At 39.0% G+C, this 22402-nt stretch overlaps 1 protein-coding gene across 24 annotated transcripts in view; it reads right to left on the reverse strand.

The window, feature by feature from the left end:
- The window catches only part of neb (nebulin), a 275824-nt gene that overhangs the window by 173486 nt on the left and 79936 nt on the right, over positions 1 to 22402 (reverse strand). For all 24 annotated transcript variants that reach the window (XM_059647492.1, XM_059647488.1, XM_059647498.1 and 21 more), the window contains 14 exons: positions 22010 to 22117; positions 20295 to 20606; positions 16945 to 17151; positions 16746 to 16850; positions 15222 to 15329; positions 13929 to 14240; positions 12900 to 13103; positions 11662 to 11766; positions 11467 to 11574; positions 8991 to 9302; positions 7680 to 7883; positions 7480 to 7584; positions 2628 to 2735; positions 2192 to 2503 (listed from right to left, as the gene is read on the reverse strand). In XM_059647492.1, the coding sequence (XP_059503475.1) occupies positions 2192 to 2503; positions 2628 to 2735; positions 7480 to 7584; positions 7680 to 7883; positions 8991 to 9302; positions 11467 to 11574; positions 11662 to 11766; positions 12900 to 13103; positions 13929 to 14240; positions 15222 to 15329; positions 16746 to 16850; positions 16945 to 17151; positions 20295 to 20606; positions 22010 to 22117 (2610 nt within the window). The remainder of the gene's footprint in view (positions 1 to 2191; positions 2504 to 2627; positions 2736 to 7479; positions 7585 to 7679; positions 7884 to 8990; positions 9303 to 11466; positions 11575 to 11661; positions 11767 to 12899; positions 13104 to 13928; positions 14241 to 15221; positions 15330 to 16745; positions 16851 to 16944; positions 17152 to 20294; positions 20607 to 22009; positions 22118 to 22402) is intronic.

The following is a 22402-nucleotide window of genomic DNA, read 5'->3' on the forward strand; positions in this document are numbered from 1 at the left end:
AAGCTATATTATTACATTGTAAGATTTTCTCATCAACTATTTGATTTTGTTGCAGTCCCGAACTACACTTTATTTGTGTAACAGAAAATACATTAAAGTTTATGCTTTGCTACAGAGTTCACGATGGCTTGTCATAATTCAATTTCTTTGGGCCATATGGAGTACCAATAGGAAGTGGGAGGGTAGACCATTTAATGGGTTGTCTTTGGAATAGTTGAACACAGTAGTTATTTTATTAATTATTTATTATTGTTTACATTTTAACATCACAACAGATGATTCTGAAAGAAAGATTTACTAAAGCCTTTCATAAGGTTCCATGTCGTGGGCTATCAGTAAAGTTAGATCACGTGAGGATTTGGCATGAACTTGCCAGTTGGAAACAAAATTTGCTTTACGGTAGGAGAAGACAGTGGTGTTGGAGGTTTGTTTTTCAGACTGGTGGCTTATGACCAGCAGTGTCCCTCAGGGATTGGTACTGGGTCCACTTCTGTTTGTCATTTATATAAATGATTTGGATGAGAATATAGGAGGCATAGTTAGTAGGTTTGCGGATGACATAAAAATCTGTGGTATAGGAGACAGTGAAGGAGGTTTCTTTTATTTATGGGATTAGGGCATTGCATTTATTGCCCAGAGGGCAGTTAAGAGTCAACCACATTGCTGTGGGCCTGGAGTCATCTTTAGGCCAGACCACGTGAGGATGGCAGTTTCTTTCCCTAAAGGACATTAATGAACCAGATGGGTTTTTACCCAACAATCATCAATGGATTCATGGTCATCATTAGACTCTTAACTCCAGGTATTTTACTGAATTCAATTTCCCCCATCTGCTGTGGTGGGATTTGAACCCAGGTCCCTGGGACCTTATCTGGGTCTCTGGATTAACAATCCAGCAATAATACCATGATACCTTTGCCTCCCCAAGTATCAATGACTATAAAGAGATCTTGATCAATTGGGTCAATGGGTTGAGGAGTGGCAGATGGACTTTGATTTGACAAATGCGTGGTATTACATTTTGGTAAACAAACAGGGGCAGGACTTATACAATTAACGGTAGGACTCTGGATAGTGTTGTAGAACAGTGAGACCTAAGAGTTCAGGTACACAGTTGTTTGAAATTAGTGTCACAGGTTGGTAGTGTGTTGAGAAGGCATTTAGCATGCTAGCCTTCATTGTTCAGACCTTTGAGTATAGGAATTGGGACATGTTGAGGTTGTACAGGCTATTGGTAAGACCTCTTCCAAGTACTGGATGTCCTGTTATTTGATGGATGTTATTAAGAGAAGGGTTCAGAAAGGAATTACCAGGATGTTGCCAGGAATAGAGGGTCTGAGTTATAAAAATAGACTGGAATAGGCTGGAGATAATGGGAACTGCAGATGCTGGAGATTCCAAGATAATAAAATGTGAGGCTGGATGAACACAGCAGGCCAAGCAGCATCTCAGGAGCACAAAAGCTGACGTTTCGGGCCTAGACCCTTCATCAGAGAGGGGGATGGGGGGAGGGAACTGGAATAAATAGGGAGAGAGGGGGAGGCGGACCGAAGATGGAGAGTAAAGAAGATAGGAGGGGATGCTTTTCACTGGAGCGTAGGAGATTGAGGGGTGATCTTAAAGAAGTTTATAAAATCATGCGGGGCATAGATAAGGTAAATAGCAAAGGTCTTTTCCCTAAGATGGGAGCATACTCTGGAGGTGAAAGGAGAGAGATTTAAAATGGACATGAAAGGCAACTTTTTTTAAAAACACAGTGTGTGGTTAGTCTATGGAATGGACTGCTATAGGAAGCAATAGATGCAGGTACAGGTACAAAATTTAAAAGAAATTTGGATAAGTACATGAAAAGGAAAGATTTGGTGGCACATTAGCTGAATGCAGGCAGATGGGACGAGTTTAGCTTGGGAAAATGGTTGGCGTGAACTAGTTAGACCAAAAGGTCTGCTTCCATTCTGTATGACACAATGACTCCATCTCCATTGCAATGTACGATTAAATTTAGAAAATAAAGACTATGGAATAAACCATGCACAAGCTAGTTTCTTTTTCAATACAGGATTACCTTGAAGATATTGCTAATAATAATAAACATGTACATGCAGCACTTAGTTCTAACAGTTGTTACAATGTGATAGTATTTCAGACATTACTGTAGAAATAATAATTCCTCTTGGTCTCCAATACATACATCACTTTGCAAATCATAAGCCTTCTTTGCCTGGATCACATCAGTCTGGTCTGGTAGACAGGTCCACTGGTGCAGATACCGCCTGTAGTCAATGTCACTGACCAGTGTCTGGCATTTCTTGGCCAACAGGATGTCCAGCATGTCGACTGGCATGTTGAACTTGGTCTTTGTTTTCTCAAAGTCCTTCTTGTATTCCCGGTCACTCTGGATCTTGGCCACGTGCATGGACCAAACCATCTTGGGGTCATCCTGAAGGTTACGGCATCCAACATGGTGACCAAGCTGCTTGCGGTAGGCTCTTTTGTATTTGTACTGAAACAGAAGTCAAACAAGTAATGTTCAATTGAATCATTGACTTTAAGTTCCAAAGAAAGGGTATAGCCATCGCTGTTGTTAATGTAGAACTCTCTGAATCAAAATTTACAGGATCACTCACATCACTAGCGATATCACGGGACGCTTTGGCTGCTTTGATTGAGATAGCATCAGGGCGTAAATCGTAGCCCTTCTTCTTATCTTCCTCCATAGCGAGTCTGTACAGTTTCTGAGAGGAAGAAGAAATAGTTATAGCATCAGGTTCAAAACAAGAGTGGTTTCCTTTAATGTTCTTGACTTCAGCCAAACTGTGTTGAAGAGATCTGTAAGTTTGCTGATGACCGTTAGTGGAGACCCCTTTTCAATTACAGTTAAAAATGCATTACTAAGGTTGGGATCAGCACTGTTGGCTCCCACACACCTAGTTCGATTTTTCCTTCAACAGCAAAGCAAACAAAAACTATAGCCTCTGTATATGCTCATCACAGCCAAAGGTCGTGGAGGGAATCAGCAAATTGCTCGATGCGGTGGGAAAAATGAAGAGAAACAGGAGAATAGTCTAGATACATGAAGATGTGGTTAAAATATATTTCTAAGTTTTAACACTTCTGGCCAAAGGAATCTATTTACTTAGCAGCCAGTATCCTTTGCCCTTGTTAGCATGTTTGGCTGGGCCATCCAAAACAGGATGAAGGTGGACTTGATTCAGATCTGACCCCATGCCCATCAAAAAGAAAGAATATTATAACAATCACCCAGGGCACTTGTACTGGAATGTATTACATGCAGGATGACCAGCATATCTACTGGAATGTTGAATTTGGTCTTCGTTCACATGTTGTGCTAAAGGAATATGCTGGAAGTTGTTGCAAAGGTGCAGCAGACTCGAGAGCTGGATGTTGAGGAGGCAATATACTTCTAAATGGTTTGATGACATCTGTTCAAAAGCATAAAGCCAACTCACCAATCTCCAAGAATATGAAAGACTAGTGGATCCCAAAATTGCAAGCCTGCCTGCTGAACGCCTCCATTACCCTACTGCCAAGTATACACTCCGGACCATGCTGAAAATCCTCAGAATGGGTTATGAATCTCGAAAATGTTTGGGCTTGCAAATGAGAAAAAGAATCTTTTCTAGTGTGTTTGCTCAGATGAATTCAAAAATGTCTGTAGAAGGGTCCAGACCCGAAACGTAGGTTTTCCTACTGCTCCGATGCTGTTGGCCTGCTGTGTTCATCCACCTCTACACCTTGTTAGCTCTTATGGGTAAGTTGTGTTTGGAGCAAGACAAAGAGGTAAGCCCTGTTTGGAAGCAGAACAATGCTAGTCAGGTCAGATCTAATTGACTTCAAGGATATCTCAATTGGCTATCTTGTGGACAACTGTATTTTTCAACAATTGCTTTGTAATGCACTAAGTTTTAAACATTTTTCTTATTAAAAAATGGCTGGATATGCAAGTAGATTGTGTCAGTTTTTATTCCCCATCCCTTGCACATTACAGACGAACAAAGCATATTTAAGTCTGCAGCATTCAATCACCAAGAATTCTGTGTTCTTCCACTTCCAGTGATTTCTGCACTCTGCTCCCTTACCCCAATCATGGTTGCCGTCCCTTAAGGTCTCTACAGTATAAACTCTGGAATTCCGTTTCCATGAGCTGTACTTTCAGTGTCAAGGTGGGTATCCGGAGTTTGGAAAACACCTGACTCCATACACCTGCCTCAGGGGAAATCCCTTGGAAAGATGGGATTTCATTGCAGGGGTGGGGTTTGGTGCGCAGAGTGGACTGTAGTTGGGCCAGCTAAACTAAGAAAGTTCTGTACAAAATTACAGGGATTACAGGGTGCTGATCTGGGGTGAGTAAAAGGCTAGATAACAAGGTGTAGAGCTGGATGAACACAGCAGGCTACCTCCTTGCTGTGGAACTTCTTCCCCAATTTATGAAAAGCATCAGGCCCCTGAGCCCTCATTCATAACACATCCTCTACTCTCTCGTTCATTCACCATGCATGCCACAATCCAGACTGTTCAACTTCCAGCACATCCAATGGCCCTTCAAGCTTCCCAGCATATAGCTTTCTGAGAGTTCAAACATCATACTCTGTTGGACCACCTGAACCTGCACCCTGATCTTTGCTGTCAATTTCATAATTTCAAAGGTAAAAAATAATTACTGTTTTTTAAAGTATTTTGAAACAACACATCCTCTTGTCATCTCCAAGTTCATTGGTACAATACAATGCCTTGTGAGTCAATAGTTTTCTGGGAGTGTCAATACGAAGTGCAATAATTTGGCATGGGCTCATAAGAGACCACGGAACTGGGCAGAGGAATAGTTTTCTGGAAATGCGAAGAAGGAGGTGACAAAGGGATTGGGGGAAAAGAATGCTCCAGGGGAAAAAGAAGAAAGTGGCTGAAAGAAAGATGTGGAGGAAAGGAGGTTCCAAAGGAGCTGGGGGCTGTTTAGGGAAGGAGGAAGTGGTAGCAAGTACTGGCTGCAAGAAGCGGGCTGAGAGAGGAATTTTGGGAGCTCAATATCGAGTGGTGAATGTGGTTGCAGGAAGGGAGAAGGAGACTCAAGGGGTTGAGGAGAGGGAGTCTACAAAGTTGAAAGAAGGGAGGACAATTTTAAACTCATTAACAAAGGAATACTCAATTAATGAGAATAAATTGAAATCATTGAGGCAATGAATTCCCTGAAAAGGAATGTGGAATCTCTTCATTAAGGTTATGTAAGTTCACGATCTATAACTTCAGAAAAATTTGTAGGAGATTCCATTATGATGAACACTCTGTCAATTCTTAAATTTAAATCTGAGGTTGAGATGTGAGTTATAGATAAAAGCATAGTGATTGCCCAATTAAAACATTCCAGTTTGGTGCATTTATGATGGAAATACATTAGCTTGGACTTCATTCATCTACAGAGAGTATATTTAAGGTGAAATTTTGCTCATGTGTAGAAAGTATGTGTGTCAGTTATTTGGAAAAAATGCTTGCTATTAATACATGCATTTGTCTCATGTTGATTACATAGAACATAGAACAGTACAGCATAGTACAGGCCCTTCGGCCCACGATGTTGTGCCAACCTATTATCCTACTCTAAGATAAAAAAAACTAGCCTGCATACCCTTCATTTTGCTATCATCTATGTGCTTATCCAAGAGTCACTTAAATGCCCCTGAGGTATCTGACTCTACTACCTACACTAGCAATTTATTCCATGCACCCACCTCTCTTTGTGTAAAGAACCAACCTCTGACATCTCTCCATACCTTCCTCCAATCATCTTAAAATTATGCCCCCTCATAATAGTCATTTCTGCCCTGGGGAAAAGTCTCTGGCTATCCACTGTATCTATGCCTCTCATCATCTTGTACACCTCTAGCAAATCACCTCTCATCCTTCTTCGCTCCTATTTGAAAAGCCCTAGCTCCCTTAAATCTTTTTTCATAAGATCTGCCCTCCAGCCCAGGCAGCATCCTGGTAAATCTCCTCTACACCTTCTCTAAAGCTTCCACATCTTTCCGATAAGGAGGCAACAAGAACTGAACACAATATTCCAAGTGTGGTCTAACTAGGGTTTTATAAAGCTGCAATATAACCTCACAGCTCTTAAACTCAATCCAATGAAAGCCAACACACCATATGCCTTCTTAATAATCCTATCAACTTGGGTCGCAACTTTGAGGGATCTATGGATGTGGATCCCAAGATTCCTCTGTTCCTCCAGACTGCCAAGAATCCTGCCATTAACCCTGTATTCTGCATTCAAATTCAACCTTCCAACATGAATCACTTCACACTTTTCTGGGTTGAATTCCATCTGCCACTTCTTTCCCCAGCTCTGCAACCTGTCAATGTCCTGTTGCAACCTATAACAGCCCTCCACACTATCCACAACTCCACCAAACTTCATGTCATTGGCAAACTTACTAACCCATTCTTCCGAATCCTCATCCAAGGCATTTATAAAGATACAAAGAGTAGAGATCCCAGAACAGATCCCTGCAGAACACCACTGGTTACTGAGCTCCAGGCAGAATACTTTCCATCTACTATCATCCTCTGTCTTCTCTTAGACAGCCAATTCTGTATCCAGACAGCCAAATTTCCCTGAATCCTATGCCTCATTGCTTTCTGAATGAGCTTACCGTAGGGAACTTTATCAAATGCCTTGCTAAAATCCATATATACCACATCCGCTGCTCTACCTTCATCAATGTATTTTTGTTATATCCTCAAAGAAGTCAGTAAGGCTTGTGAGACATGACCTGCCCCTCACAAAGCCAGCTGACTATTTCTAATCAAACAAATGCTTTTCCAAATAATTATAAATGCTATCTCTCAGAATCCTCTCCAATAATTTGCCCACCACAGAAGTAAGACTAACCGGTCATAACCGGCCACCCTCCAATCTTCTGGTACTACTTTAATGGGCAGTGAGGATGCAAAGATCATTGCCAAAGGGACAGCAATCTCTTCCCTCACTTCCCGTAGTAACCATGGGTATATGCCGTCTGGCCCAGGGGATTTATCTATCCTCTACAACTATTGAAACACGGTGGAGTCTGGAAAATTAGGGCTTTTATTGTACGTTATGGCTTTTAGTTTAATGGAGAATTGACAATTATCAACAATATTAATGAATTCTCATTCCGTTTCTGTGAGAATTAAATATCCCACATGTCAACGCAAATACGGATGACATTTTTAAAACATGATGGCACAATCTAATAAATGGGTTTGTGAAATGAAAATATGCCCTGGAAAACCAAAGCATAACCATTGAGAAAATCAAGAAAAGCCTTCCTAAAGAAAATTGTATTGACCCCTGGAGAAATCAGTGAGCCAATAGTCTAACACCTTGTGTGAAATACATTAACATTCCCTAAATTGCAGCAATATTTACCATTGTGTAGATGTGTGAAAAACTAATGAATTTTGCACATCTGAAAGGACACTTACATCACTCATGTTCAGTGTGTTCGCTTTGGCCAGTTGAATCTCAGGAGTGTCAGGCATGACATGAATCTTCACCTTGTCCTTCTCCCAAGTTTCTGTGTAAAGTCTCTGTTATAAATGTAAGAAAGAAAATTATAGAAACAAGTGCATGGGGATTATATTTGCCACATCAACTACACTGCCTATGAGTAAAATGCTCTTGCCTTGTTCATTATATGTGCATTATTCTTTGCCAGGGCCATATCCATGGAGTCAGACAAACTGGTGAACTTCAACTTGGAAGGGTGCTGACGGTAATTGTTCTCACTCAGGATCTCTCCAGCTTTTTTGACTTTGGCCACGTCTAGTGAATCTATAGGAGACCATCCGATACCCTTTAGCCACCCAAGGTCTGATTTGTATAGAATCTGGAAGGTAATAAAAGATCATTGATTATTGGTAAAACTGTGCAAATTTACTGTGATCTAAAATGCCTGCCGTCCTTCTTATTCTTTCTCAGGTGATTACAAAGGAGAAGGTTGGATTCTACTCTGCCATCTCAAATTTTGGTACACCACCTCTCTCACACAGGTCCTTGCAATACAATATTGAACGCCCATGTGCAATAATAGTAATAATGGCAAGTAATTGAACAATGCATTGTTCAACCGTGCCTCAACCGTGTTTCCAGCATTTGCATTATTTAATTCCAGAATGCAATGGCAACAACGGAGTAGATTCGTTTGAGATCCTAGGCTTAAGCTGACAGCCAGAAAGCACTGTCTTGCAGAGATCCAAACAAGAACGTAAAAAATCAGAGTCAAAGCATTCCTCACATGCAGGTAAAATAGCAATAAAACTATGCCCTCTTTTCAGAACTCCCAGCTGGAGGGCCATGAGCTGGGTTAGATAGGTACCTATTGAAACAGAAGCCTAATATGTTGAGAGAACAAAATGTTATTTTTGTGGTGGGGAAATCCAAAACAAGGGCAAATAACCTTAAAAATAAACAATGGGAATACAGGGGTGACATCACAGAACATGTCTTGACACAAAGTGAACAGCAGTGAGAATCCAGAACTTCAACCTTACTAATTCTATTGAGGTTGATCAATTGAAATGTAATAATTGAGATAGATTGATTTTTTAAAATAATTTTTGAAACTATTCATGGAATTAAGGAAAACTGATTGAATTAAAATGCAGATCAGGCATCATTTTACTGAATTTTTTTTTATTCATTCATGGGATGAGGAAGTCACTGTCTAGTGCAGCGCTTATTGTGGTCCCTAATTGCCCGGAGGACATCTCAGTGTCAAACACATATCTATGTGATCATGTGTCAACTTATCTAAGCTAAATCAAGGTAAAAGGTTGGAGAGAGAACAAGAAGCTTCTTAGATTAAGGCAACAGGCTTTATGTTAGAGATTTTTTTTTAATTTGGAAAGACTTGGTATTAATTTCCAGTGATCAACATTGTGAAGAGTTTTGAACAGAATGAGTAACTCCATTATACCATCGGTAAGATACTCACATCACTTTGCAGATTGTAGGCCTTCCTTGCCTGGATCACATCAGTCTGGTCTGGCAGGCAGGTCCACTGATGCAGGTACCGCCTGTAGTCAATGTCACTGACCAGCGTCTGGCATTTCTTGGCCAACAGGATGTCCAGCATGTCGACTGGCATGTTGAACTTGGTCTTTGTTTTCTCAAAGTTCTTTTTGTATTCCCGGTCACTCTGGATCTTGGCCACGTGCATGGACCAAACCATCTTGGGGTCATCCTGAAGGTTACGGCATCCAACATGGTGACCAAGCTGCTTGCGGTAAGCTGTTTTGTACTTGTACTGAAAAATAGTTCCAGATATTTAGTGGCACTTACCACAGTGAAAAAGAAAGCAACTTTGCAATCTCAAAACAGTTGCATTTTTCAGAAGAATCACATTCATGGTGACAAATGTGCACACCTACGGCAACTTGAGTTAAACACCAGTGTTATCTTATTTTACTTGTACAGACCAGTTTCTCAGAGTCCTTTACAAGAAAATCAGGACTACAACCTCAGCAATTAAGGCCTTGTTACATAGAGTTACTATAAAATGTTGCAGGAATACATAGTTTTGCCTGTGATGGCAACATACCTAAAGCAGAAGGAAATAAGTCATATGCACAAAGAAAACTAGGTTGGTAATGGGAGAGAAACAGAGGCTGGATGAAAAAAAAACAATTGACAGAGCTTTTGCAGAGATGGTAAAGGACGGAGATTTTAGAAAAGGAAGTTCCTAAGGAAACCAGTCACTGATAAAGTTTTAGATTTTAAATGCAGCTAGAGGTAGAGGAAGATAGCAGGAATATGGCATTGAGATAGAGGATCAACCATGGCTATACTGATTGACAGAGCAAGCTTGAAGGGTCAAGTGGCCTAGGCCATGCTATAGTTTCTATGTTTCTACTATGTTACCGTGATAGTAATGTTGATTTAACAGAGAGCAAGGCATGATCTTATCATCTTAACATATTCTGTGATTCAAAACTGAAGATATTGCCAAAGTTGAACAGTTGATCTGTACAACTGGTACCAACTGGATATAAAGGGATGAACCAGTCCATTGGAATATAAATGGTAAAGAATTGTCACAGGGAGGAAAACTCAGGATAATGCAGGGGTACAGCAATGGATGGATAGCGATGGATTACATTGGTATAGATTTCACAAGATCCATTGCCATCAAATGGCAGTCCTCAATAGGAGCACATGATCACAAATAACCTCTGCAGATATAAGCAAAAATCCATATTGATAAAAAAGAAGTTCTTTGCTGGAAAGCCAGATTTGAGAAATGGAATTGGCGGAACAGCAAGGATATTCCACATCACAGGCAGTCCTGCAAACTTCTACAGGTTTCAAATGAAGGACGAAGAACAAGAAGAACAAGGTACCTGGGTCAACAGAAACAGGAGTTTAAGTAAACTGGTGATGCATTTAAGTGGAGATAAAATGAAGAGGTAAAGGATTTGGTGAGGAGCATAGTGGATTGAATCCTGTTTGAGCATGCTGGACTTAATGTTCCCCTCCTTTTCAAGAATAGTGTTTAGTTGTATTAAAGGCTTCCAGCTAAGAGAATTGATGATGAAAACAACATTTCTTATTGTTAGAGATGGGTCCGAATATCTTGGTCTAAATCTACAGCTGAGGTGGTTCACTAACACCAATCTGTCCTTTTACTTTTTTTAAAACAATAAGTCCTCAAATGGTTAGACATCCCCTGATGGGGCCTTGTAATAAAACTACAATCAAATGGTTAATAGTAGCTTATAAAAAATGAACGTCAACTTATTCAATCAAAATATCTTTGTCCAGGTTATTGATGCACCTTAGTCCCTGCAGAGTCCACTGGGCCCTCAAGGTCAAATCTACTTTTCTACTCATTTAACTCAATTCACCTTTCTAGACAGTTTCTAATCAACCTGTTCAGAGGTCTTATTGCAAACTCTGGTGCATTGGAACTTGAACCCAAGCTTCCTGTCTCAAAGATAGGGATGCTACTACTGAGCCACAACAGACTTAAAAGTAAGCCTGTTAGAATTTGTTAAAACACATCTCTGGGACAGATTGGACTTGAACCCAGGTCTTCTGGCCCAGGGTCAGGGGCACTACCACTGCACCACAATAACCCTAAATTGCCCTTCTAGATATTCTTAACCAACCCATTCAGAGATGTAATTAAAAACTTCTGGGGCAGGTAAGACTTGACTGCCAAAAAAATGTAGTTTATTGCTGTTAGCAATTAACTCATTAGGCAACAAGAAGAACTACCACGAACAAAAGCTAACACATCCTTCTCCATCAGGACTTCATGCTATACTGCGTGGTTCACCACCCAAAGGCTACATAACATCAGATTTAATCAAGACAGATGTGATTTTAGTAATAACTCTTTCATTACCAATACTTTGTATAAATCATTTAAAAGTTGTACATTATAAACCTGCAAAATTATTCGTACTTACATCACTTGCAATATTTGTCGATGCTTTGGCAGCCTTTATTGATATAGCATCAGGCCTGAGGTCATAACCTTTTTTCTTGGATTGTTCCCAGCCAAATTTATATATGTTCTACAAAGAGAAAAGACATTTAGTGCTCGTAGTTTTCGACTTAAATCTTTATTTTCTTTAAATTTGAATCATTTTCAAAAATCTTACATTACTGAATATATGAGCGTTGGCCTTAGCTTGTAAGATATCTGGATGATCCAATGTCACGTGAACCTTAGTTTTGTCTTTCTCCCATGCTTCTGTATACAGATTCTGTGAAAATAAAAATGTATATAAATCTGAGCTTCTTTGAAAGTTCCTGCAAGAGTTCTGAAAAGATACAGTTTGGAATTAAGACTAAAATAGCAATTGTGAAAATACTACAACAATATCTAATCCACCTTCAATATGCACTTCATCCACCTCTGGGGCACCCAGGGTAGGTCCAACAAGATATGTTGCAACAGTAAATGGGACTGGATCAGTCTGAGATGTCTGCACAGTGTGGACGAGTTGGGCTCAATATCTGTTTCCATCCTGTACAACTCTATGACTCTGACTCTATTATCAATGAGATTCCTTTGACAACTGCACTCAAGTCCATAATCACTACCGCCTAGGAGGACAAAAACAGCAACTGCATGGAAATTCCACCACCTTCCTTCCCAATCCACAAACCATCCTGATTCAGAAATGTATTACCATTCCTTCATTATCACCAGTTTAAAATTCTGGATCTCACTGCCGAACTGTATGGAGGGTGTATCTATACCAATGCACTATAGTTGCTCAAAAAGGTAGATTACTATCAGCTTCTCATGGACAATTAAGGATGGGCAACAAATGCTGGCATAGTCAACAATACCCTCATCTCATGATGAACACTGATTCTTAGTTTCCATCTTGAAACATTTAACTGATATTTTAAGCAAATTGTGCATTTGTAATCATATTACGAAAGGCTCTAAAGGAACCATGATGGCTGCACACATAAAACACCAACCCCCGACCAAACTTAATATCTAGATGTTAAGCATGGGAAGCTTCCGTCTCCAATCTTACGAATGAAATGTTTAAGAATATTACAATTGGATTCGATGCCTTTGTGTGAGTGTAGGGAAGAAATCTCAGCATTCTTACTCCTTTCTTGCAGTCTCGGTGTATGTCAGGTGAAGATATGATTGACATCGTCTGGAATGATTCTCCCCCCAACCCCTTCCCCCACCATTCCCTGGCTCTCACCCCAGGGTAAAGAGCATGAAGAGGACATGTAAACTTGCAATTATGGAACTATATACAAATGAGGAGTGAACATCCTCAGGGGAGTTAGGAAGAGTATTGATGAAGTGAAAAAAAGAATTGAAAGATCACTATGATGCTGAAATATTCCTTTTCTAAATGCCTACCTTCTTCATCATTTGTGTATTAGTCTTAGCCAAGACCATCTCAATAGAGTCAGACGGGCTTGTGAACCTGAAGGTCTCTGGATGCTGGCGGTATTTCTTCTCACTCGCAATCTCTGTTGCTTTCTTAGCCTTCTCAACATCTAATGATCCAGCGGGACTCCAACCAATCCCCCTCAGCCACTGAAGGTCTGCTTTATAATTGTTCTGGCAAGTCAGAGATAACAACATTTCAATTTTTACAAATTCAACACAGGTTCCATAAAATTAAGACAAAACAATGTTCATTCAAAGCAAATTATGTAAAGTATCAAGTTTAACCTGAATATATTTCATATATTAATCACAATACAGAGATGCAGGTGGATTTATTATGTGCTATGATAAATGTTAATCCTACAACATGCAGAGTTCATTCCATCTTTTGAAATGTAGCCTAGTTTTGTTTAGTCACAACAACAACAAAAACAAAGTTGCTGGAAAAGCCCAGCTGGTCTGGCAGCATCTGTGAAGGAAAAAACAGAGTTAATGTTTCGGGTCCAGTGACCCTTCCTCAGAACAGTTTTATTTAGTATCCAGTATAACAAAGACTTGATTACCATGCACAGCAAAATAACTAATTTATTAAGTTTAAGCAAATTTACAACTTATTTTTACTATTTCTAACTATTCTTACGATTATGCTTGAAAGATAATGTACAATTTATTCTGATGTAGAACAATGCAGGTATATTCATTCTACTCAACAATTCTAGGGTATAAAATCAAACATTAATATACATATTTGAGGCAATAAGTAGATTTGATAAGTATGTATTTTAAATGGAAAATAATAACACTGGACATTATGTGCACTGAAGTTGCATTTTATTTTGTTTATTTTGTTTACAATGGGAATAATATCAATATTCCCATTAAAGACTGGAGAGGTTAGGTTTTAAAATTAAGAATCACGGATATGAATTGTCAATGAAGATATTAAACTCTGTTCAGAATTATAAAATAGCGTCAACAGAAAATAAATGAGCTTACATCACTCTGTATGTTCATCATCTTTCTGGAAAGTTCGAGGTTCATGGCGTCAGGTAAATACGTGAAATTGTGGAATGCCTGTCTGTAGTTGGCATTAGTTGCTACCTCCTGTGACTTCTTAGCAGTCATAAGACTTAGCATATCCAATGGCATGTGGTACTTGGTCTTGCTCTTTTCATAATCCTTTTTATATTCACGTTCAGACTGCAGTTTGGCTACATGCATGGAATGGACCAGCTTAGGGTCATCCTGCAAATTCCGGAAACCAACGTGCCTCCCTCTACTCTTCTCGTAAGCCTGCTTATATTTATACTGCAAGAAAGTGGAGGCCAAAAACAAATACATGTGAAAGTTTAAGGAAAAGTCATCCAAATTATGACAAATCTCAATGTACTGAATCAGGAAAGAAAAATGTGCTTTGAAACTATTTTCCTCCAATTTTGAGTCGAAAACAAACCTTGAGTGGTTGATTCAAAAATAATACAAGTTCACAATGGTGCAAGTTGTGAAGGTGACAACCTTTTATTCAGGTTGGTTGATTCATATTCAAACAGTAGATAATACCATTACAATGTTTATTAAAGAGATACCTTTAAAATGAATTATAAGAACTAAAGGAATAGTAGAATATATAGGTCAATTGTCTCTCCTAGCCTGCTCCATCATTTAAGATGATCATGGATGGACTTTTGCCTCAGCAACAACTTCCTATATTATCACCATGTCCCTTTGGATCCAAAATCTATTGATCCCTGTCTTAATTTTGTGCAATTACTAAGCATCTGTAGTGCTCTGAGCAGGAGAATTCCAAATTTGGGAGATGAATCCAACAATAACTACATAATCCACACTGTTTACTGTGCAGGGGGCCAGGCTTTAAAACTGTTATTCCATCCACACCTCCATTTATTCAAATGTGATTACACAATTCCCTCAAATCAAACCGGTTCAGACAGAAAGTTCAGGTAAAATCCTTAAATCCCTGCTGATTTTGCTCTTAACCACTGTCACGATCACACTTTGGCCTTAGAACTTTTGTTTCAGGGCGGGAAGGGTGGTTGAGCCTCTTACGATTTGAAGTATAGAATAATTCAGCCCAAATTATTAATCCATGGAACATCACGCTAACTAGTGAAGTGCAACTGTATGTAGATACGGCAAGGGGCTACGGAAAGGATTCTCAAAATGATGCAAGTGGTCACTTGCACAAGACCATTTTTGGAGAAGAGAAGCCTGGCCCAAAATAAGACAAAGGGAAATCATGGAATTCTGTGGCTACTGCAAAACACTTACATCACTAGCAATATTAGTTGAGGCTTTGGCGGCTTTGATCGGAATGGCATCAGCACGGAGATCATAACCCTTCTTCTTGTCCTCTTCCATGCTCTGTCTATACATTTTCTATAAAGGACAACAATATGAACTAAAATTATTCTATTTTTCTAGACAATCTAAATTAAAACAAGCAAGACAAGGAAGTGTACATAAAGGTGATGAAAGGCTGTTAGCTTTTTCTCCAAACAGACCAAAACTTACTGCAATATCAGTGATTCATGATTACTTAATTTTTTAAGTGAAAACTTCAGATAATCACACATATTTTCAGCACCAAAAGGAGGCCATATGACCCTTTGTATTAGTGCTTATTTTTGGCCATAACCCAGTTAGTTTTTCATCTTCAAGTACCTGTCTGAATCACCTCTAAATTTAATTTGGGACTCAATTTTCACCTTCTTAGAAACAGACCAATAAAGTTAACTCAACAAAATTTTCCTTCCAGTGTAGGTGTCTTGCCAAGGATTGCTTTATTGCTCCACCATATGAGAGGCCACAGGTTTTTTCCAACCCCTCTATTAAAATGTCCCATTATCTCTTATGTTATCTCAGAAATGCCATGATTTAAAGGAGGAGAGTCCTAACCTTTTCAAACTCTTAAAAACTGGGATCTTCCTCTATTGGAACAACATGATAAACATCCTCCCCTGACCTGCACAATATTCCAGCTGAGATCCAGCCTGCAATTTATGAAGTATTAGCATCAGCTCTTTCACTTTCAAATTCGATATCTCTACTTACAAACTCAGGTTTTAACCATTTTCTGATGCTGCCCAACCATCTTTAAGGATTTGTGTACATGGACATCAGGAATGTTTTCTACTATTTTTGAAGAATGGCATACAATTCAAATGCAGACTGTGACTTCAGTTCATCAGATAATACAAAAATATCTGACAAGTACAATATAACAACAAAGTTTCAGGCCTGTAATAACTTTATAACTTTATTATAGCACATGTTCAGTTCAGTGCTAACAACTGCATAATATGTCATTATTTTTTAGTTTTATTTCAAATTCAAAGACTGTTGTTCCTGATTCTCCAGAGGGGCAGTGATTCTATATGTATTTTCCTTATTTGCTGCAATCTGAATCCAAAGAATGAAATAGTTGCTTTATCCTCTGTAGCTGATCCAATTTTGGCTTTTCAGCAACATCAAGTTCAAATTTTACTCAGTTGATATTTGATTTCACAGTGGAACCTTGAATCAGAGAGTCAATGATTCTTGTGTCTTGACCGGTATATTACTAGAGTGTTCAAATAGGCTACTAATTCTAAGGACTTTTATTGGCTACCATTATGACAGAAAGACACTCCTGCATTTCTTATTGGGTCTGTTTTACTTTACACACTTGCTTCACTTTTCTTGTATAGCTTAAATAGGTCTCACTTTCTTCGCTAAATCAGAACTTCAATTCACTTGTATGTAGCGAAAACATATGACAATAGGGAGGAATTCAGATTGACAGACTGTACTTACCTCACTGATGTTGTACTGGTTCACTTTTGCAAGTGCAATTTCTGGTGTATCTGGCATCACATGGACTTGGATCTTGTCTTTTTCCCAGGCTTCCTTGTATAGATGCTGCAGAGTAACAGTTGTTGATAAGTAAAGGGTACTCTCAAATATGAAGTACCATCCACAATCAATGTTCTTTTTTAGGAAAAGATCTGCTTACTGTATTCATGATTTTGGCATTGACTTTAGCAAGCTCCATAGGCATGGATTCCATATCAATGGTATATTTCAAAGTCTCCGGGTGTTGACGATACTTTTTCTCACATAGGATATTTGAAGCTCGCTTGTTCTTTTCATCCTCCAGTGAGCCAATGGACATCCAGCCCATACCTTTCATAAAACCGGTGTAGTCTGACTTATAGAGAAGCTGAAATAACAGACAGAAAGGTTATGTAAAACGCGCTGTTACAAGAACAACGTTTTTGAACTTTTAAAAGAAAACAGCCATCTGAAACAATGGATTCCAAGGCCAAAATTATGAAAGCCTACCAGCTTGTGTAAAAATATTGCTGATGGCTACAAAGAGTAGGAAAGTCGGATAGGACAATTGAGACGCCATAACAAAGTGGGAAATAACACCAGCGCTTCATCGGAGGCTCACTGATGATGTTACCTAGAATGGCGACGAAACGTCTGAAAATGAACCTTACAGTTCAGCGAGCAAACTCACATCCAGAATGCCATAACAAAGCCAAGGAGGAAAGTTGACATAATAGGGGCCTATACAATGTCAACAATTATAAATACGCTGTAAACTCTGCATATAAAGAACTTTGTTCTCCTTAATCTTTGCTTTCTTGATTTTCATTTTTCACCACAGCACCTAGAAAATATCTGGCTACACTCCACCATGACTCAGGATGAAACTGATGTCCTCTGAAATCATGGATACAACCCCATATTGGGTTAATGGGAGGATCAATTCACTTCTCGATTTTAGTCATTAAATGTACGCACATTATGTTAATAAAGCCCCCATTTCGTTACTACTTTGTCGAGTAATACATTAAAACAATGATAGTGTACACCAATGTAGTGACATCAGCTAAGTGCTAGATACATGTTTTATATTATGATTAACTACAAATAAACTATCCTATCCAGGCCATTATCTTAAGCAAATCCAACAGCAGCAACTGATATATGTAGAATTCTTGAACAGGACAGGTAGATAAACTGATTAGATGGCAGAGATAATGGGAACTGCAGATGCTGGAGAATCCAAGATAACAAAGTGTGAAGCTGGATGAACACAGCAGGCCAAGCAGCATCTCAGGAGCACAAAAGCTGACATTTCGGGCCTAGGCTCTTCATCAGAGATGAAGGGTCTAGGCCGAAACAGCTTTTGTGCTCCTGAGATGCTGCTTGGCCTGCTGTGTTCATCCAGCTTCATATTCTGTTATCTTGGTTAAGAAGGCATGTAGGATACTTGTTTTTATGAGTAAAGAATTGAATACAACAGCAGGGAGGTTACTTTGGAGCTGTAGAGGATGCTGGTTCGGTCACAGCTGGAATGCTGTGTGTGGGTCTGGTAGCCACACTATAGGAAGGAAGTAATTGCACTAGAGACCGTGCAGAAAAGATTCACCAGCATGTTGTCTGGGCTGAGGTGATTCAGCTATGAAGACGGGTTAGATTGTCTGGGGATGTTTTTCTCAGAGCAGAGAAGCCTGGGAGGGGATCTGATTGAGGTGTACAAAGTTTTGAGGGGTATAGTCTGGAAAGATAGAAATAAACTTTTCCCTTCAGTAAGGGGATCAGTAACTAGGGACACAGTTTCAAGGTAAGGAGCATATGGTTTAGGGGGAATTTAAAGAAAATCCTTTCACCCAGAAAGTGTAGGTATCTGAAATTCAATGGCTAAAAAAGCGTGGGAGAGGTAAGAACCCTCAAATTATTTAAAAACTATTTAGTTGAGCACTTATAATCCATTATCCAGGGGCAGCACAGTGGCTTGGTGGTTAGCACTGCAGCCTCACAGCACCAGGGACCCGGGCTCGATTCCAGCCTTGGGCGACTGTCTGTGTGGAGTTTGCACATTCTCCCCGTGTCTGTGTGGGTTTCCTCCGGGTGCACCATTTTCCTCCCACAGACAAAAGATGTGCAGGCTAGGTGGATCGGCCATGCTAAATTGCCAGTAGTGTTCAGGGGTGTGAGAGTTAGAGGGGGATGGGTCTGGGTGTGATGCTTCAAGGGGCAGTGTGGACTTGTTGGGCCGAAGGGCCTGTCCCCACACTGTAGGGAATCTAATCTAATAACATTTAAGGCTACAGGTCATGTGCTGGAAAATGGAATTAGAATGGATAGATTCACAATGACCAGTATAGACACAATGGGTCAAAGGGCCTTTTTCTACGCTGTTAAAAGGTCTGACTCTCTATGACCCTAATAGACAGTTACTGTCATATCTGGAAGTCGGGGTTATCATATGGAAATCATTGGTGCAAACTCAGCAAGAAAGACAAAACCCTCCACCTAAAACTAAAGGCATAATTTAATGATTGCAAAAAAATCACTTACTTTTTCAGCTATTTTCCAGTATTAGTAGTTACAATGGCATGGAAATTCTAGAGATGTGTGTGTTTGAGTACTATACGCAGAGTCTTAACCTTATTAATTTCACACAGTGATATAAGTAGTAACTGTAAATGGAGCCCCCCTTTAGATCCATTTTAACTTTTACTCATTTTACTTTAACAATTTTGTTAGAGGTGTTTGACAGATCTACAACAGCCCTTTGTAACTCCACAAAACACTGACAGAATGAAGAAAATAGATACATTTGTTCCATCAGGAAAAATATCAACGAGTGGTACTTCAAGTTTGTCCAATCTTTATCCATTTCCACATTTTATTGGATTTTTGACATTTACTTGAACAAACAGACAGGATCTCCATTTATTATCTGTTTAGTCATTTTTAGTGATGCTGGTTGAGGGATAAATGTAACTTAGGAACTCAGGGAACTTCTTACTTTTCTTCAAATAATTTACTGGCATCTAACGTTGACTATGACAGACAGAATAATCCGATCAAGTAACATAAACAATGGCCACACTACTATTTCTTGCAGGACAGCACTGACTTCACATCAAATACCAGCATTTGGTTGTTTGCCAAGTGCTTCAGGTCATCCTGAGGAGATGAAAGGCACTGAATGAATGCAGGTTCCTTTGTCCTTTTCTTTGCTGACTACCGGACTGAAAAGTTTTTTAACATTTTGTCAGTGTAGAAAATAATTTGAACCCGCAATTTCTTGACTCTGAAGAAAGAAAACAATCACTCCATGAAATTCGCTAAATCAGTTGTTGAGTTCAAATCATCCTTATCTGTGTTGCTCAGCTACTCACTGTCGTAACTAGCTAATGGGGAAGGGGCAAACAGGGCTGATGGTTTATGTTAAGCACTCATTGTCTTGAGTGATTCCCTCCTCTGCATTTGAAGCATTAATATAGAATGTACAACTACTGAAACTGATAAATATCTGGTCATTTCACTTTCATCACTTACATCACTCTGTATGTTCATCATGTTCCTGGCCAATTCCAAATTCACTGAATCAGGAGGGGTTATATAGTGATGGATGAGGCGTTTATAGTTGATGTTGCTGGCTACTTCCTGAGAATGTTTAGCAGCTGTAATACCAAACATGTCCAGCGGTGTGTTGTACTTTGTCTTTGACTTCTCGTAGTCTTTCTTGTACTCACGATCCGACTGAAGTTTGGCAACATGCATGAAGTGGACAAGCTTAGGATCATCCTGCAGGCTGCGGAAACCAATGTGTTTTCCCTTTGCCTTTTCATAGGCAAGTTTGTATTTATACTAACAAGAAACATAGGACAAGTATTACTTGACACAGTTCTTAACCTGAAATTTGTGCACAATAGATTTGTTACATTTAACTTAATCTGCATATTTGTTTTCTCATATTGTTCTCATCTAACTTTAATATTGTTCTCTAATGTTAAATTTGCTATACACCATATACTAGCTATATTCATTTCAAAGGCTTTTGAGTCTTTAGGGGTTACTACCTCAGTATCTAAGGTTGTCTTGAGTTGCAGAGGAAAGAAACATTACTCATGATACTTTCATTGGGAAAGGATCCTACGTGGCCATAGAATTTCTATCTATTAATATTTAAAACTAAGAGATTTAAAATCATGGACAGTACAATGACTTTGAGTACTGGCTTCCAGATTTTTAGAGCAGATGGAGGATGAGATTCATCAGCAGTTATGGGAATTAGGGCATTTTCTTTTTTTTGCTGTTGGCTTACTTGAGCAAGTATACATTTCTGTTCACAAACTCTAATTCTGCCATTTCTACTGATAACAACAAGGAAAATCAAGAACTTCCGTGCAAAGCAAATAAGAAATAAGAATGGCAAAGATAGTAGGAACTGCTGATGCTGGAGAATCTGATATAACAAGGTGTAGAGCTGGATGAACACAGCAGGCCAAGCAGCATCAGAGGAGAAGGAAAGCTGACGTTTTGGGTCTAGACTCTGAAGAAGGTCTAGATCCAAAACATCAGCTTTCCTGCTCCTCTGATGCTGCCTGACCTGCTGTGTTCATCCAGCTCTATACCTTGTTATTTAAGAAATAAGAATGCTAGAATTAAATTTACAGGCTATAATTCAATCAAACGTGAAGAATATATGTATTGCAATTTCTACCATACATACTTGGGTAAAGGCCCAGTGTTCTGGTGACCAATGGATTAACCCAAATGTCATGGGATGAAAATTAACATGGGTAAATTGCAATTGAATAAACAACAGTCTAATTATGATTCAAAGGCTGATTGATTTAATACGCTGAATACGTAAAAACTAAAGGTAAACACTTAAATGTTTGAAGTTTTTGGACTTATTTTCATTTTTAAAAAATCACAAAATATTATAATTCTCAGGATTATACTTTGGTTTTGAAATTCTGGAGTTCTGAACCCTGAAGAGTTAAAATTGAAAGATTAGTTATAAGAAAACTAAGGAAAAATGCTTTTCAATGCTTACACACAGTAATGATTCAACTTCATATGATGATCAACTTAAAACAACAAATAAGATAATCCAAATCGTCCTTCATCCTCTGCACAATGACGAATAGTATCAGCTGCATGGGAACGTTTCTATGGTTTATATGAAAACACTGAAATTCAGTTCCCCTAGGGGATAATTGTATATCAAATGATACCTGGTTACATCAGAAAAATAAACTTACATCACTGGCTATATCCCTGTTGGCTTTTGCTGCTTTTATTGAAATGGCATCAGGCATCAGATTATAGCCTTTCTTCTTTGCACTCTCCCAGCCAGATCTGTATAATTTCTTTAAAAACAAAAGGGACACAAGGATAGCGAGTCGATATCAACACTCATTATTTGACTACAAATGAAGTTTATGGGCTGGATCCCATAATCTGCTTTATCATAAAATACTTGTCAATCCTTCAAGAATTTCTGTGCACCTTTTAACTTCACACCTAAATAGTTTAAGCATTAATTTTAACATTATATCTTTTATTCTGGATTCCTCCACCAATTTACGTTATCAAATCCCTTTGTCTTGTTAAGAGAACCAGAATGGATCACTTCTGAACCCAAGGGGATAAAA

Source organism: Stegostoma tigrinum, chromosome 7 (genome assembly GCF_030684315.1).
Source record: "Stegostoma tigrinum isolate sSteTig4 chromosome 7, sSteTig4.hap1, whole genome shotgun sequence".
Taxonomy (NCBI): Eukaryota; Metazoa; Chordata; class Chondrichthyes; order Orectolobiformes; family Stegostomatidae; genus Stegostoma; species Stegostoma tigrinum.